Below are 18,319 nucleotides of genomic sequence, written 5' to 3' on the forward strand. Positions count from 1 at the left end.
ACCTCTGCTGCAAACTAAAAGTGCACACACCGAGACACACAGACTAATCTAATTGTATTTCAGCCATTCCAGCAGAGTGTGAGCATAAATATTTGATGGGATCAGCGAGGGTGCTGAGCGGGTGCTGGGACCCACTGCCTCCCTTTTAGTACGTGAGTCCAGTGAACTGGCATGAACCAGTCTGACCACAAATCTCTGCTTTGAATCAATGAAAAGGCAGTCTCTACACTAAAACGGACACACACGTACATTCTGCTTTCTCCGTAGTCTTTGTCGCAGTGGTTTAGTGAGGTTATGGGGCTTACAATCACTATTGATCACAGCCTGCAGAGCACTAGGCTTAATTTCCTCCTGTTTTCTTTCCACATCAGCTTAGCGTTTCTTGGTGACCTTGACCTATTTTGTCATCTCTTTTTTTCCCTTTTTTTCTTTAAATCTGTTTTACCAGTTGTGTCTCATGGAAAATGAGCCTAAAACATCTAAATAAAAGTGTCAATAGTGGCTGAATGATATCAGTGGTTAAGCAGGAAAACACAACCTAAGGTTTTAGTTAAAGGAGTGATGGTAAAAAAAAACTTTTCTTCCCTCTTCTGACCTTTCTGCTCTCAGTTTTTCATGTATCACACCAGAAATGTGTTTCATTATGAATCGTGCATTACAATGTTCAACGCCAGATTTCAGTTGGGGGTAGACACCTTTTCCTAACAGTCCCAATACGCCTACAAGCTTTTTATATATTGTGCTGTAGCTGTATGGAGGTAAGTTTGGTAGTTAGCAGACTGCTGAAAGCACAGACATCTTAAGAGATTCCAAGTCAAGGTTAAACTAAGCTGAATATTCTGTTACCAGTTTTCTCCATAAACACCAGACTCTACCTATTGTAAGTTCAGAAGATGTAAGTTTAGCTACAATACACCTCATCAAAGGAGCTTGCAAAGAAAAGCGTCTGGACTTCTTTAAGTTGCTTGAAGACGTTTCACTGAAGAAGCTTCTCGGATGAGAGGTGAAACGTCTTCAAGCAACTTAAAGAAGTCCAGAGGCTTTTCTTTGCAAGCTCCTTTGACTACGATGACCTGGATGACTGAGAACCTTCACAGACAATACACCTCATCAGACTTCACGAACTTCTCCACTTACTTTTTTATGAATGCAGGCTTTTAGCAAATGCACCACAAAAACTGATGATCAAGACAGGACAGGGTATGTGACGGTGTCTAAATAAGTTCCTCTGCTTTGCATCTCTGTGATAATGTGTCTGCCTTTAGAAGATGTTGTCTTAGTATCAAGATTTTTCATTCCTATGTTCTGTCCTTGCATACTGTTCGGGTCATATCTGACATATTTTGACATTCAACAGCAGTAAAAAAGTCTCTGACTGTTAAATATATATTCTTTGATGAGTTTGACGCATAAAAGTAAAAGAGATGCACTGGGGGAAAATGACACTGTAAGTTAATGCTAATGAAAAACGCACATGTTCAATTGGGTTTGAACGTGTTAGTGAAGAAGATGACCTAATCTGAAGAGGGAGATGATTCCAGAGTAAACTGTGTGGTCACAATTGCTCCATAATATGGATGAATAAATATGTAAAATTATTATTATTATTACAGAAAACCCAAATTACAGAAAAAGTCTCTAAGAGCCTTTGCCGGGCAGATTCTGGCCCCCGGCTGCATGTTTGACACCCCTGTGCTTGAGGGTAACTCTTCACAGGCTGGAGAGCTACACCTGGAATGACAAGCAGCTGTTTAAAAATATACTGAGAGCTAACTGAGATTAAAAGAGATCATAACAGGGGTTGGGTGGGGCTGGTTGTCCTACCAGTGCTCTATAAGTGCAGAAACTAGTTTTCAACAAGCAGCTGTTTATTGCCACGTGTTGTAAATGTGTTTTGTATTAGTGTAAAATGATGTTGAACTGATACTGATACATGGTAGTTTTGCGGATTTTTTTGTGATAGAGCAGTGATGGTGATGATGGTGTTTAATAGTTGTAATAATTACATGTTTATATGAATAAGGTATCAGCATTACCAGAATGTTGTTGTCATTTTCACTTTCAAAAATATATATTTTCATGCCTTAGGGTAAAAAAGGATAAGATACTGTGTAATTGTAGTTTTTGTTCTCAACAAATCAGTGTTGTAAAACCTAAAGAAAGAAAGAAAGATAGATGGATGGATGGATAGATAGATAGATAGATAAGGCTTGTCTCGTGTGATCATAGGTTTTTCTAAAAGAAAGTTGCTAATTATTACAGCTACAACAGCATCAAGCCACCTAATATGTTAGCTCTCCTCTCTTAGTCATTGCTTGGTTTGCTGGTTGTAATACTAAAAAAAAGAAGTATTTTCAGGATGGCACTGGAGCAGATTTGTTTGTGAACATATTGTATAATGTGTTATGTCTGGAGTTGTCCAGCCAAGTGGACTAACAAGCTAGAGGTAAGAGCTACACTGCTCTGGCATAAGGCCATCATGCTGAGAGTTTTGTATTCAGCGTTATTAGCTGGCAGAAGCTGTCGACTAACAGACCAAATTAGGGGTTTCCAGTTTCATGCTGGAGCTTCCAACTGTTGCAGATCATTATATTTAAGAATGATTTATTACCTTTTTATTGGATGGGAGTGTTTTAGGATTAATAATAGGCCTTTAAAAGGGTTCTTTTATTACAGATAAACAGACAAAAGCCCTGTGAAAATAATTACATCTCATTAGTTTGGATTCTCACAAGTAAACACTTTTTCAGCACTGGGCAGCTTGGGGAGGAACGTGACAGTCAAGCAACACGCAGCTTTAAATTTTGTTTATGTAATGTGCGCATGCCTGTCATCCTCCCAGGTCGGTTCCTTCTTCATGATCAACCTGTGCCTCGTGGTCATTGCCACCCAGTTCTCAGAGACCAAGCAGCGGGAGCATCAGCTGATGCAGGAGCAGCGAGCTCGGTGTTCATCCTCCTCCACCCTGGCCAGTGAACCTGGGGACTGCTACGAAGAGCTCTTCCAGCTGGTCTGCCATTTCCTCCGAAAGGCGAGGAGGCAAACTGTTGCCCTTTTTAACACCCTCCGGGGGAAACCTCGTGGCTTTCATGGTGTTGGAAGAGGAAGAGGAGGCGGGGAAGGAAGGGAGAGGAAGGCCAATGGACGTGAAGGACGTGACAGAAGAGCGGGGTTAAGACATGGTACGTAACTGTAAGAAAGTAGTATTTATCTATTTGATTTATAGGATCACCCTTTAATCTCTCCATCTTGCATTTTGTAAGGCCCGCCATGTCCCCATCACAACAAACTAGGCCATGCCTCATCCGCTGAGCCTGTGGCCCTCACTGCTGCCTCCGCCACAGACGGCTGCCCTCAGTGCGCGGCAGCGCTGGCGCTCTCTGACGGGGTGGGACCAGTTCGAAATGCAGCGAGTGACGAAACAGAAGAGGGAACTGTGGAGGAATCAGACAGGGATGGTGTACAGTCCAGTACTAAAGGGAAGGACAAACAAGGCCATGAAGGTGCAGAGTCTTGTTGTAGTCCGAAGAAGGGATGCAAGGAGCTGTGGTACGAGATCAGGATGAAACTGTGGGGCATCGTGGAGAGCAAGTATTTTAACCGAGGCATCATGATCGCCATTTTGATCAACACCATCAGCATGGGCATTGAGCACCACGAGCAGGTACAGCTGGCTTTTTACATTTGTTCATGTTCCCCTCATTTATTTCATTATTTAGGAAATCTTTCATTGTTTAATTAAATATTTAAATATCTTAATTATCTCTCTCAGTCTTTCATATATTTGAGGGTTATGCACTAGAGTGCAAAAGTTGTCAGACAGTACTCGTTTCTTCATGTTTCTTTATACTATGTTCCCATTTCTTTATTATTAGTTTCAGCTAAAGATAACACAGTTTTACAGGCATGAAGTATAACTTTTGCACCAACAGCGTGATTTCCAAACAGTTATTAGTTGCAAACTTGACATATCTCAGCACAGTGTGTCCTTTTAAAGAATTCAGGAAACTGGACATGGAGACGACAAAAGTTGACAGGACTACAAATCTATCGACAGCAGATGAACAGTATCTGAAAGTCACGGCCTTAAGAAATAGGGAAAAAAATCAGCACTGACACAGGACCTGAGAGATGCCCTTCAGGTGGTCCATCTATTGTTCGCTGATGCCTCATCATATAGTCTCAGGTGGAAAGGTGACAAGGAGCCATTTTCAAGGAATGGAAACAGGAAGAAAAGATGGAAGTGTGTTGTGTGTCTGTATAGGTTTTCAGTCATCCAGGTAATGGCGGTCTTTATGTTTGCATGAGTCTTTAAAAAAGGCGTGGGTGATTACCTTCACCCTGTGTGACTCACATGATCAGTAGTGGGTCAACAATCCTCAGGACACTTTCCAAATGAGACAGCCCGCACTAGGGGTTAAATACTGCTCTCGAGGGTTCTGATAAAGTTTCATAGATGAGAGCTGAAGCGTTTTTGCAAATATAAAAAAGCCTTTAACACTGAGGTATGACAAATTACACAAGAGCAATGGGTCTTATGAAGTGATGAATCTATGTTTGATTCAAATTGTCATCAGCATTGTTCGCATCAGTGGGTCGGGAGAGACGTACAACACATACTTGCACATACTTCCCATTTTCCTATTAAAATGTAAAGATATAATGGTGACTCAAGACTTTTGCACAGTACTGTATATAGATTTTTTGTTGTCTATCAGCACGGACACTTACATACTGTCAGCAAACAATTCAACAAAAATAACTTTACAATCATTTATAACTTGGACAATTTTTGATGACTTCTAGAATTGCACAACAAAGTTATTTGTTAACATTTAAACTGTTGTGTACGTATCATTTGACTGTTACGTTAGATGCTGTTAAGACATTGGATGCATGTGCTGCAGATTTTCTCTGTAATAGTTGTTATAGAAAGTAAAGACAGCCCTGTTGGCTCCTTTGGAGATTACAAAGTTGCTTCTACCTCGTTCCTGTCATTGCCCTGCATGTCCACACTCCTGCAGTGTAAAGCTCTTCCCCCATTCGTACAGGTGTTGGCTTAATTTCGTCTTTATAGTGTGCTCCCCCAGTTTATGCAACAGATTGCATCTAGGATCATGACATCATATTATACAAGCGTGAACTTTCGTTTGGATCGCACTGATTAAATTCTCTCCAAGCAATGAAAATAAGGCACTTCCTGTTCTTTTTCAACTTTCACTGATTTTTCTTCTTTTCTTCTTCTTTCCTCTCTTTTTCTGATGCTCGGCTTTGTGAACTCTTTTTTTTCCCCCTATCAATATTTCTTGCTTTCGCTATACCATCGCCCACTCACGCCTGCCACCGCCGCAGTGGTGGGTCGTCTCTCATCTCAGGGGCTGCTAAAAATAGAGGCAGAACGAGAGAGGCAGAGAGAGAGAGTCTTTGCTGCTTCAATGGTGAGGAAATAGTGAGCTGAAATGTCTGTGGTTCCACTGCCTGTTTAGCAAACTGAAGTCATGCCTCCCTCTGTTTGAACAGTGAGTATCAGAGGCTTGATCTGCCTCATCACTGTGATTTTCCACCTGTAGAGAAGGGAGGTGCTTACACCTGTCCAAGGTTTTGTTGTTGCTCGGGGTGGTTTTTCCTTCTTTCTTTTTTTTTATATCTGGCAGCCACTATGGCAGGAGACCAGACGTTATTCGGACAGTGTAATGTCCAAATGTCATCCTTTGATGCTATCAGTTCTGTAAATATGTGTTGTATAGGCTGTTTATAAATTCTATCAGAACATTCTAGAAATTCACAGACAGTTACTGAGAATGGAGAGGGAGAAAAAATGAGAATTAAGAACTAACAAAAGGGTATATTTCTAATAAAAAGGCTAAACAGGGGACCATAAATGGGGTGGTTGCTATCATATAGACCATGTGAGAAGATGTGTTTGCCAGGATGACGTCTTCATTCAGGCATCCTTGTTGATGAATTTTTGATTTTTCATTTCCGTTGTATTTATATAGCCCTTTAAATCACAACAGTCAGCTCAAGGCTGTTTATATTGTAGTGTAAAGACCCAACAATCACATCACCCCTTATGAGCAAGCACGTGGAGACAGTAGGAAGGAAAAACTCCCTTCTAACAGGAAGAAACCTCCAGCAAAACCAGGCTCAGGTTGGGGCAGGCATTTGCCATGACCGGTTGGGGGTGAGGAAAAGAAAACAGAAGGTTGGATCTTTTTCCAAAGTTGACATGCAATCTATTTTAGTGCCAGTCCTCCATCAGCTCGTGGCATGTTGTCCTCTTTGTCTCTTGCACCACCTTTAAATCTCCTCATCTTTAGTTCTTTTGGCCTCAGATAGCAATGTTTAATACCCAAGCTCAGCGAGGAACAGAATTTTCAGCTGTTTTGGCCAGCTGTCATCACTGAGGTTTGTGCTGTGGAAAGCCTCTCAACAGAGCAGATTTGAATCTTTTTGCTGGCAGCTTTTCTTGATCATCCTTAGTATGTGGTCTTGAGGACCTGGTAGTAAAACTGACAGGTTGTGCCTCTCGCTTCTAATCACTGTTAGTTCATGTGGACACCCTGTTCCTTTCATGATGGCCAGGATCCTGTCATCTTCCAGCTGCAAATTCAACCTTCCTCCTCTTTTGTCCCAGAGAACAAAGTAAAAGGCCTTTATCTACATAACGACGTATATATAGTAATTAGAATAGCGAGTCACTGCCCGGATTTGGCACTTGCAGATGGTTCAGCCCTTTTACTCTCTTTCTTGTGGGCCAGGATTTGGGATGGAAGATGCCAGAGAAGGAAGCAGTGAGATAACCTCTGTGGCCCATCTCAGCTGAAACTCCATTATTTGTTCCCTTTGTGCAGTAGGAGGCTAACTTCACGCTGGGACACTCCACTGGAGTAAAGTGGTGAATCGGGCATCCATTCCAGAAAGTGTTTGTTTGAAAGTGCTGAGCTCACTTTCTTGTTTTGCGTCAGGTAGAAAACCTGCAGCTTTTCTTGCGTGTGACTGTTTTGGACTGACAGAGAATTAACTGAGGAACTGATTAAAAAAAAAAACTCTGAGTGGGTTCCTTGTCTTTAGTTTTGTGAATGAACTCAAGCAACGGCATTGAACTGAGATCATGGACTATTTGTGCGCTGAATTTACTAGTTGATGGTATTTTATATTGTTTTTGTGTTTGGGTGTTTTGAATATATTTCTGTGTGTGTGTATTATAAATTGCATTAGGTTTGTTTTCAATCAGTGTCCAGGGTGTTCGGTCTTAAATGTGCAAACACTCTTTGTGTACTTTGCATTTAAGATAAATCGGCCTTACATGTCAGGGAAACCTGGCCAGCACCCCAGAAGAAGACTACCTTGTTGAGCGTCCTTGGCTAAGCAAACCATCACAATACCACTGCCAAATCTTTTGCCCACCAGTGTACGCACCTAATAATGTCAGTCCATCTACTTTTTTAGCCAGTTAATATCCACCGCTGAGCTTGATGAACGGCCCAAGTGAGATAACATATCAGAGAATAATAACTGCTATTTGAGAATTAATGATGCATCAGCATGACAGACGGGGGATGATGAGGGAGGGGGGTGCATAGCACTGCTATATGATATATGTTATTGAAATTGTTATTAATTATTTAAGGTTGCCATACCCAAAGACAACACAAGGTCCTGGATCAGTGATAGGCCCCATATGTCAGTCTGAAAAACTTACTCACATTTCTGACCAACTTGGTAACTAGAAGAGCTTATTGTAGCCAGTAATGTTATATTTAGCTCCAGCCCGGTAAACAAGAATAATACTAGAATACTAGAATAATAAATAAGTTACTTTGTCCATGCCATCTCTGCAGATTTCACTCAAATTTATCCTTTTTTTCAACAAACCTGAAATTTTAAATCCTGTTTACACATGGGCTAAATGCAATTCCAATTGCAGTTCCACAATTGATGATTTATCAAGTCAGACTGCTGCAGGGTGTCCTCCAACGTCTGTCTGTAGCAGATGTGGGTGAGGTCAAGCTTGCAGAGAATGCATGCCGGTATTCTTAGTAAAGGGAATTATTAATGAATCACCCTCCATGCAATGCAGAAAAGATAAATACATTGAAAAAGACAAACCAAAAAAGCATATTTAATAAATTGAATAAATCATGTTTTCAAGGACCCTGTGTCTTATTAAGAGGAGACGAGCTCCTTCTGGCTCCCCTGTAGTTCGCACCCTGCAGAAATGGCATTCCTGATCCCTGAGAATGCAAACACTGCTACTCCGGCATCATCAGATTGGATCCTTTCTGTTTGCCTTTAATTCTAACATTCGGGCAAAGACAGACAATCATAGAGCAGCGCTGTTTGATCTCTGTCCGTAAACTTCTTAATTATTAAATAAAGTAATTACCAAGAGAAAACACATGTTGTTATTTTGAGATAACGAGACAAATGAAAGATCATTGTGGATGTTTTTAGCTTCTCTACTTTAGTTCATGAAAGTGGGCCTGAGAATAGATGCGGCCTTAATAATACAGTACATAATAATACAGAGCATTTGGAAAGTGTTCACAGAGTTTCAGTTGTTCTACATTTTTCCATGTTGCAACCAATGTTCCCTCAAATTGTTCATGTGTCTGAGCAAACACACAAACTCCCTGAGCGGTCCCTTGGACCACTGTGAGCAACAGCAGACGTGTGCACTGTGGTCACGCCAGCATCGCTTGCATCCAAGTTACATGGTTTATTAAAAGAATCAAATTGCAGTATTTACATGTCTGTAAATGAAGTGCTTTAGCCCACGTACAATGAAAATTACAAAAATCTTGTTCATGACCTGTGTAGTATGTTAACGCTATTGAAAGTCTAAATATTTAATTTTAATTATGGCAAAACATGAACTGCCAACCAAACCAAACCAGCTATAAACTCCAATTTTGAAAGCACACTTCACACTTTTACTTTAAAGCTCTGACTTGTATTATGAGTGTGAGCCAGAGTGTGAAGCTCCTGGTGTGCACTGCCTGAGAGGGTCGTACTGAGGTCTGGGAGAGAGTCCTGTAAAGGTCCTCCGTTCTGGTGCAAGGCTGCTCTGGAAGAAATGAGACATGTACACCTTTTAGAGATAACATTTTGTCATGATAAAATTAAAACTTTCCCATTTTGCACAAGGACGTGTGCTGTAGCAAAAGCATGTGGTTCTGTGAAAATTCCATTAACTCTGTAAAATATTTAATTACACAGTAAAATTTCTGCTACTCATAGCAATAGCATTTAATGATTATTGACCATTATAGATGAAAATTCTTATAAATGACACTAGAATAAGCATAAAACTGATTAAGAACTTAAATTTCACCTAAATGTTTCCGTCTGTCCTTCTCACATCTCCAGTGGTTGTACATGTTGTCATTAGCGTGTCTTCACTCCTCATCAGCCACACTGTTTTGCTAGCTAAAACACCAGCCGGAACTGCTGGCTGACTTCTGGCATGGTAAGTGGTACGTCATCCAGATATGGGTCAGGCCTGGCGTAGATGGCACTGTTTATGTGATGGTATGCCACATCTGGCCCGATTCTGGTTTGGTGTATGTGGCCCAGGCTCATAGAAAACAGGTCTGGCCCAGATCCAGCATCAAGCTGGCACTTCTGACTGACTGGTGTCATGGCAGGGTGTATATCAACCAGCTGTGGGCCAGATCTGGCAATGATGGCACTATTTATGTTCTTATTTTCCTATTTTAGTTAGAAGATCCAAATGTCATGTTGCAATACTATACTGCTATGCTAGCCAACGTTTCAGATGCAGGTTTGACAGGTTTGTGAGTGTACACTTTATCCAAAACCTAGTGAGGGTTTACTCACGTTTACCACCGGGTGGTTGTAGCTCAGGAGGTACAACAGGTCGCCTACTGAAGGTTAGTGGTTTGATCCCTGGCTCCTCCAGTCTGCATGTCAAGAGTGTGAATGTGTGTGAATGTAGTTAGGAAGCACTCAGTGTAGAGAACGTGTGTGATTGGGTGAATGTGGCATGTTGTATAGAGCATTTTGAGTAATCCGCAAGAGGCGAGGAGAGGAGAGTAATCCTGGTGCCTCTGTCAGTGCGCCCCAGGGTGGCTGTGGCTACAGTGTAGCTTGCCATCACCGGTGTGTGTGTGAGTGTGTGTGTGTGTGAATGGGTGGATGACTGGATGTGTAAAAGCACTTTGGGGTCCTTAGGGACTAGTAATGCACTATACAAATACAGGCCATTTTAGAAAAGCGCTATACACAGCAAAATCTCCAGTGTTAAATTAACACTAGAGAGTGTCGTGGGCGACCGTGGCTCAGGGGGTTGGGAATCGCATCTGTAACCGGAAGGTCGCCGGTTTGATCCCTGGGCTCTCTGTCCTGGTCGTTGTGTCCCTGGGCAAGACACTTTACCCTACTTGCCTACTGGTGTTGGCCAGAGGGGCCGATGGCGCGATATGGCAGCCTCGCTTCTGTCAGTCTGCCCCAGGGCAGCTGTGGCTACAACTGTAGCTGCCTCCACCAGTGTGTGAGAGTGAATGAATAGTGGTATTGTAAAGCGCTTTGGGTGCCTTGAAAAGCGCTATATAAATCCAATCCATTAATATATGGGTCCACACCTCTGAGTGTTAAATACAACACTGTTGAGTGTTAAATTAACACTTTTGACAGTGTTATATGTTTAAAAGTAACCTAGTCAGTTTTGAAGATTAACAATGGCTAACACTGAGCAGTGCTGATTTTCTAACACTGGAAAATAACTCAAAATGTTAGAAATATTCCAGTGTTAGAAAATCAGCACTGCTCAGTGTTAGCCATTGTTAATCTTCAAAACTGACTAGGTTACTTTTAAACATATAACACCAGAGATGGGCAGTAACGCGTTACTGTAATCTGATTACTTTTTAAAAGTAACTAGTAAAGTAAGGGATTACTATTGCAAAAACGGTAATTAGATTACCGTTACTTTCCCGTAGGAACGCTGCGTTACTGCGTTACTAAAACCGTGATTTTTTGCGAGAATGTCTCACGACAGTGACGTAAGCGAGTGCGCCGTTAGTGACAACAGCTGTGTGCAGATCAACAATGGATCACATATCGATTGTGGGAGAGAGTATGAGCGTGCAGCGTTTAAAGCGTGGAAGTACTGACCTTACTTTGAGTTTGATTCCATAAAAAGTGACAAAAACATTAGCGTCCATTGTGCGTGGGAAGAAAACTTCTTTTTACAGCGAAAAAAACCCCTAAACTTCCGAGCAAGCACCGAGTGCGCAACGACGTAATGGGAAACTCACAGAGAAACTCGCGGATTCTTCAACTGACCACGGCACACCTGCACCAGGGTAAACCTCCGCCTACCGCAGTCCTGCTTTACAGGTGAAAATAGAGCAACAGGACCGCTGAGTCTTTGACTTTATTTATTTTCTGCTGTGTTTTACTTGCATCTATTTGAAAGACTGAGTGTAAACACAAAAAATATTTCATTTTATGTGCTGGAATGTGCAGAAAATAGCTTTAAATGTTAAACTAATTTATTCAAGTCAGAGAATGTTGCATATAATTAAATTTTTGCTTGATGCATAAAGTTAAAAGATTAAAACTGATAAAACAAGTTAAAAAAAGAGACTTTTCCATTTGATTACATTTTGTATGATGGATTATGTAGAAAAAGTAGAATTGGGCTGAAAGATCTATCGCTTTATCACCTATTCAGGTTGTAAATCGTGTTTTTAAAAAGTAACTAAGTAACTAAGTAATTAATTACTTTTGAAAATAAGTAATCAGTAAAGTAACGGGATTACTCTTTTGGGGAAGTAATCAGTAATTAGTTACTGATTACTTTTTTCAAGTAACTTGACCAACACTGTATAACACATCAAACAGCCATCCTTTTTTGCGGTGTGTGGGCCATATGTAAGCACTTTCTGTGTCGCTATGTGGAAATGTGCTGTTTACTGGGGAGTGACTTCTGGCCACTGTACCATACAAGACTTAAGATTGTTGTCCAGTTGGATATTTTGAGATCAACTCACTGGATGGTGAACTCTAGGAAAAGTCTGAGGGCTTCCAAATTTCTCCTATTCACAGATGATGGAGACCACTGTGCTCGTTGATTCATATCATTGATTCTCTGATCTCTGAAGTTCAGTCGTTCTCAGTTAAGATCTCAGATCAGAGTACTTCTTCAGATGTTATTTATGCAGAATTGACCAGCTCATTTCAACAAGAAGAACCCACTAAGTGCTGGACAAATTAGATTAGGATGGCACACACAGACCTAAAGACGATGAGAGTCAGCAGCACCATCTGACAAAGCTAATTGCGTATAAGCATCCAATTTATGTGCGTCTCTCTTTTTAAGCCAAAATCAGAAAGAAGTTCAATGGGCTACAAGAATTTGCGATGCACTGAGTTATTGCATGACCTCATTTAGTTGAAGATTCAAGGTCAAGTTTGATTTCCTCCAACAGTGTGCCAAGGACAAGTGCTTTGGCATTTTGCCATTTCAAATAAATTGGCTCAAATGGTGAAAATTTCCTTTCTTTTTACCCTGTTGCACCTGTTTGCTGCATTATTCGCTAAGAAAGTTACTACTACGAACCCTGGTCTAACTGCAGTGTATGATTGATTCGAACACCTTTCCTTGACAAATTTAGACTTGACTGCCTGATTACAGGTATTTTTAGAGCCCAAACTACTAGTTCACAAGTGAATTCTGCTTACTTTTCTAAGTCAACCTGGAAGTCCTCAGTATGATAGAAAATCCCTGCTTTTCTAATTTGATTCCATGTATCAGCTAACAAAAAAACTCAAGTCTTTAGATCTGTTTCCAGGTCTGCAGTAATGAGACAGCAGTAATGGATCTCCAGGGACTGCCAGCACTGTTTGGCTGGTCTGGACACTGATGGGCATACATCATTAGCCCATGTTTTCACACTGCAAACAGTCATTAGGCGTGACAAACACACACAGTATATAGGGGTAACAAAAAGCTGCACACATGCGCACAGACATGTAAATATGATAAACACAGTGCTCATTGATTCTGGGATGTTGAAATGTCATTGCTGAAGTTGCAGAGGAGCTCTGTGGAATAGAGATGTGCTGGAAATCACGAGTGTGCCAGATTTAGTGCTTTGTATGTGTGTCTGCGTGTATATATATGGCTGTTCTTCATCGTATTGAGCAAATCTATACAAAAAGCCAGAAAGAGAGAGATGTGTTCAAATGAAACAGAACAACATTAGACGACAAGAATATATATATATATATGTATGTATAGATACATAGATAGATATGTTGCAACGGCATATGGAGGATTGAAAATGAAATAAATAAAACAACAAAAAAGAAATAACCAAATGATTGTGCTAGTGTGTTAATAAGTTGACTTATTATGATTAATTATGGCTAGTGCAATTACTATGATGGTAAACTGACAACTGAAGACCAAAAAGATACTGTATATGAAATCTGAGCTCTTAAAGACATTTTTTGGATATAAATGTGGTCTTTCAGCAGTCTTCAGGGTGGACTGAGTAAATTCTGTTTCTTTAATTAATATCTGCAAAATGTATTGATGAGCTTTATAATTGGTTTAACTATTGCCTGCTGCTGTTTGGGATTGGTGCAGACAGCAGATTACAGACTATTTGAACATGCCGACGATATTTTACTGATTGTCAAACAAACTGAGACCTTCAGAAGACAGATCTTTATTATCTTTAAACTTTTAAATTAAGCATAATCACACTTTCTTTTTAGCTAGTAACTAGAAGCTTGACTGTTTTGAATGTCTCTGCCTATCATCCTTATACACAGGGGTGCACATAAGTGGTCCGCAGGTGCGCATTCACTGTCAAAATAATAGACGCGCACCAGATAAGAAGTTGCAGCATATAAAAGGCAAAAACAGTGCCTTTTATATGTACGCGAACGCACGTTGCTACTTCTTATCTGGTGCGCGTCTTTTATTTTGACAGCGAATGCGCACCTGCGGACCACTTATGTGCACCCCTGCTTATATACCTCTCTTTCATTTCTAATTTCTCTTACTTTTATTTGTCTCTATGCTAACAGCCAGAGGAGCTCACCAATGTTCTGGAGATCTGCAACATCGTCTTTACAAGCATGTTCTCCTTGGAGATGATCCTCAAGCTCACAGCTTTTGGCTCTTTCAACTACCTGAGAAACCCTTACAACGTCTTTGATGGAATCATTGTCATCATAAGGTACTAAAACACTGATTGCAGTTGTTACGTACAGCTTTTAAAGGTTACCCTTATGTGTGGACAGCCATAGATATGTCAGAGCTAAAGGTAATTTTAGAGTTTGAATGTCCTCAATAGCACAAGAAGACGGAAGTAGGCTTTGGAGAGTAAAAAAAACAGTTTCTAATATAGTAACTGATGTAATTTAGATATCGGCTTTTTTTTCATTTGCCAGACGATTCTGGAAAGAGAGCCTGCAGTTTAATTATTCATACTTTGTCAAATTGTCATGTGCTTTCTATCTTGTTCAAATGTACCACCTGTATGGATTTAGATGCCAAAGCGTCAGAAAGCAGCAAACAGATTTTGTCTTTTGTTTTGTGTGCCTGGAAGCTTCAGGTGAGTGGCAATGCCTTTGATCTGCTGGTGTTTTTTCCCCCCAATTCATCTGGTTAGGCGCCTTTGTGTGTGATCCCCATTATAACCCCGAGATCAAATACACATCAAAGCAACTAAAACTGAACAAGATCAAATGTGCAACCCATCACAGAAGATACATGGTGATTGAACATATCTGCATCTGTCTTCTTATCTCTTGCCCCGCTACCCATTTCCATCTCTTTTTCTATCTGAACGTCCTCAGCTATTTATACTGAGCTGCTATGCAAGGGTCCCTATTCGGTCTTTGTCAATTCAAAGCCAACGCTATTTTGATGTGCTGAGTGAGGCCTTTGAAAGCTACCAACCCGAGGAGACGTGTTTCTTTAAAGGCATATTTGAGAACAGCTCTCTGTTCACGTTAAATATCCGTCAGAATGAGAAAGAAAATAGACAGCAAAACTTCAGCCATCACGTTTTGTGAACTCATGTACAAATAAAAGCATTTAGAGCTTCACTTGCAATCTCAAGAACCCTGGTAACCTGCTAGTGGACAAATGAATTACTTGAAGATTAAAAAGTGACCACAAATTTAACATGGATCAGTTACTACACTTACTTGAGTTGATGGGAAAAGAAATGAGAAATTAGAATCAGTACTGATTCCCTTAAAGGTTAGGGACTTGAAGGTGTATAATAATGAAAATGAACACTTTTGGCCTTGTGCTGCAGCAATAATTATCTGCAATATTGCTTGAAAATGATCTTGAGCAATATTTCTCCAGTCTTTCAGAAGGTCTTCCAAAGTCTTCCTTCGGCCATTGGATTCAAGATTTTCAATTCATTGCATGTACAGGGTTTGCAGTTTCTCTCTCAGTCTAGTATAGAAAGAGATCATTATGAAAAGATAAAAGGGAATATAAAATAAATCAAGCCTATGTGCATTAGTGCAGTAGTGCAAATGCAATAGCAAAGATGTGTTGTGTTGAGTCCTTGTGTGCGACCAGCTAAGATAAACCTCTTGAATGTGTTACAGTCCAGTGCTAGTGTGTGTTGAAAATGGACGCTTTCTCATTGATTTTCAATGCAGTCCTTGTACTTGACTATTTTCAGAGGAATTTTGTTAAGGCACTTAACATTGACCTTTGAATCATGCTTTAAAATAAGGCACCTAATGCAAGTGATGAACCAGTGCTGTGTGTGCACACGATGGACTACAGAGCGAAGAAGCAGTTAGAAGTTGTTTTCTTAGGCATAAAATATGTTCACATTTAGTTCCCATGAGCCAAAATGTTTCAGCCAGTTTTTTCTACTCTTGGCTGTGTGTGATGTCAGTGAGAGTGGATATTCATCATATGGTCATCTCAGGCAGGGCAGGTGTAGTTGCAGTTATAGCCACTGTTGAAACGTGTTTGCAAGAAATGAGCAAAATACAAAACAAAACAATTATTCTTCGTCCTCATAGACTCGCAGTAAAACATAAGTCTTATTAAAAATATTAATATTAAATATTAAAACAAAAGATTTGTTTATTTATATAATTAATTGAGGAAAATATGCTCTGTATGAACTGAATGTATCATGAAATTTAAACTTTTTATTGTAGTTATGTAATACAACCAAAATGTAAATGTTATTGTAGTTACGTGTAAAAGGGCATTTTTTCATTTATGCTTTATGTACATATGTAAGTGTTTTTTCTGTACATGCTATGTTAAAATGGACATTTAGCAGCATTTTGTGCTTCACCCCTCAGTGTGTGTGAGATTATCGGCCAGTCGGACGGTGGTTTGTCTGTTTTGAGGACCTTCAGGCTGCTGAGGGTGCTGAAACTGGTGAGGTTCATGCCAGCTCTCAGGAGACAGCTGGTGGTCCTGATGAAGACCATGGACAACGTGGCCACCTTCTGCATGTTACTAATGCTCTTCATCTTCATCTTTAGGTAAGGTGTACACACTGTGTGATCATAATAAAAGAAGAAGAATGTAAACGGCTCGTTTGATCCGTTTCTTTCAGCTGTGTTTTTAGTTGGTGTCAGGAACAGTACTGTGAGTCAGATCTCTGTTTCACCCTCTACTTTCATGGTGTGGCACGTATTGGCTTTAGATCTGCACAGCTGCTTACCAGCAACCATTGTAGCACAGACGGTCACAACATTCCACAGCAGCTATTAACCCTGGGTACAAAATAACAAGCAGACCCTTGATGATCTGGTTAGATTTTAACAAGCATACACTTAAGTGAGTAGAGCAACAAGGGCACATTTGTGATGCTCAAGCACTGCCACAGAACTGCTTTGAGAGTTAATAGGTCCTTTAGTGGGTGTTCAGTGTACACAGTATTTGTTGTCTTTATTTATATACTGTTTTCAGATTTGCATGCCACTCACATCCCTGTAATTTTGTTTTGTAATGTCTGAGGAAAATGACCCTGAGATCTCAGTGTGCTTTAAAAAAAATCCTCTGTGTGTCTGTTCAGACTCATACACAGGGTTAATGTAAAAGGAAGTCATTGTTAAATTAGATGTTATTTTACATACAGTGTTAAAAAAAAAGTAATTAGACAACTTCATTTTTCCATCGGTTAGATTTTTAACAGCTAAATTTAAAACTTTTCTCTGTAACGCCACATTTAATACCCATAATGGCAACGTGAATGCTTTTTTTCTTCAGAAATGTTACTAAATGAAACGTTTGAGACTGTTGGTGAATGTTTAGTTTGGTTCTTTACATTTTAAATGGTCGCTGGAGCGGATTAAATCTCATGTAGCCGTTCCCCAGCGTCCAACAGCACTCAGGCATTTACAGCCATCTAATTTATTTCAGCTCGGAAAGTCACACAGTACAAAACAAATGATGACACTTAAAAATAAATAAATAAATAAATAAAACTGAATTTACACAGTTAGGAACCTTTAGGGTACAGATACAGCTTAATTATCCAAAGCGTCTTCGTGTGTGATTCTATAAAAGATGATTGTATTTGTATCATGCTTAAATGGATTTAACAAAGATCTGAATTTAATTATTAGTCAGGTATATCAGATGACCGAGTGTATGTTGTGTGGTATATTGTATTGCAGTATCCTTGGGATGCACATTTTTGGATGCAAATTCAGTCTTAAGACGGAGACCGGAGACACAGTACCAGACAGGAAGAACTTTGATTCCTTGCTGTGGGCCATTGTCACCGTTTTTCAGGTATTCAACATATCATAGCTTTGATTTATATGAGCACAACATGCCTCAAACTACAGGCATGCCTCAAACCTGACCCTGTCAGGTTAATTGTTAACCTGACAGGGTCAGGTTAACAATTACATGCCATCACTTTGTGATAATTCATCAGTTAACTGTGATAATCACATTGAAACAGTCACATCAACGTTTTAAATTCAGAGTACAGCCAGAACCTGATATGTTTAAAACAGAAACTCTGAAATGTTTGTACAAATAGTGACGTAGTTGCTGCCGGGAAGGAGTTTCTTGCTGTTGGCAAAGTTAGCAACCAGTTGAGTTGACTCCGTCAAAGAGATGCAGTGGTGACTGACTAAAATTGGTTGCAAACGGGGATCCAGTGCAGTCACCTTGCAACCCAAAGTGGTCACCCATAGCTTAACCCTTTCATCCATGAGTTATGACAACCTGGATATTTTTATTCATCTTTAGGCATGAAAAAACCACAGGCATGATTTTTGAACTTCATTTTTTAAACATGTACTTTTCAAAGAGTTTTTTACACGT

The 18,319-nt window shown here is 40.1% G+C and overlaps 1 protein-coding gene across 1 annotated transcript in view; it reads left to right on the forward strand.

Annotated features, from left to right (window-relative positions):
- LOC308396365 (voltage-dependent T-type calcium channel subunit alpha-1I-like) overlaps positions 1 to 18,319 on the forward strand; it is a 168,836-nt gene that overhangs the window by 67,877 nt on the left and 82,640 nt on the right. Inside the window, exons 7-11 of the mRNA XM_080881602.1 lie at positions 2,843 to 3,182; positions 3,264 to 3,664; positions 14,068 to 14,219; positions 16,333 to 16,518; positions 17,659 to 17,776. Coding sequence (XP_080737728.1) covers positions 2,843 to 3,182; positions 3,264 to 3,664; positions 14,068 to 14,219; positions 16,333 to 16,518; positions 17,659 to 17,776 — 1,197 coding nt within the window. The remainder of the gene's footprint in view (positions 1 to 2,842; positions 3,183 to 3,263; positions 3,665 to 14,067; positions 14,220 to 16,332; positions 16,519 to 17,658; positions 17,777 to 18,319) is intronic.

Source organism: Rhamphochromis sp. 'chilingali', assembly GCF_963969265.1.
Source record: "Rhamphochromis sp. 'chilingali' genome assembly, chromosome: 4".
NCBI lineage: Eukaryota > Metazoa > Chordata > Actinopteri > Cichliformes > Cichlidae > Rhamphochromis > Rhamphochromis sp. 'chilingali'.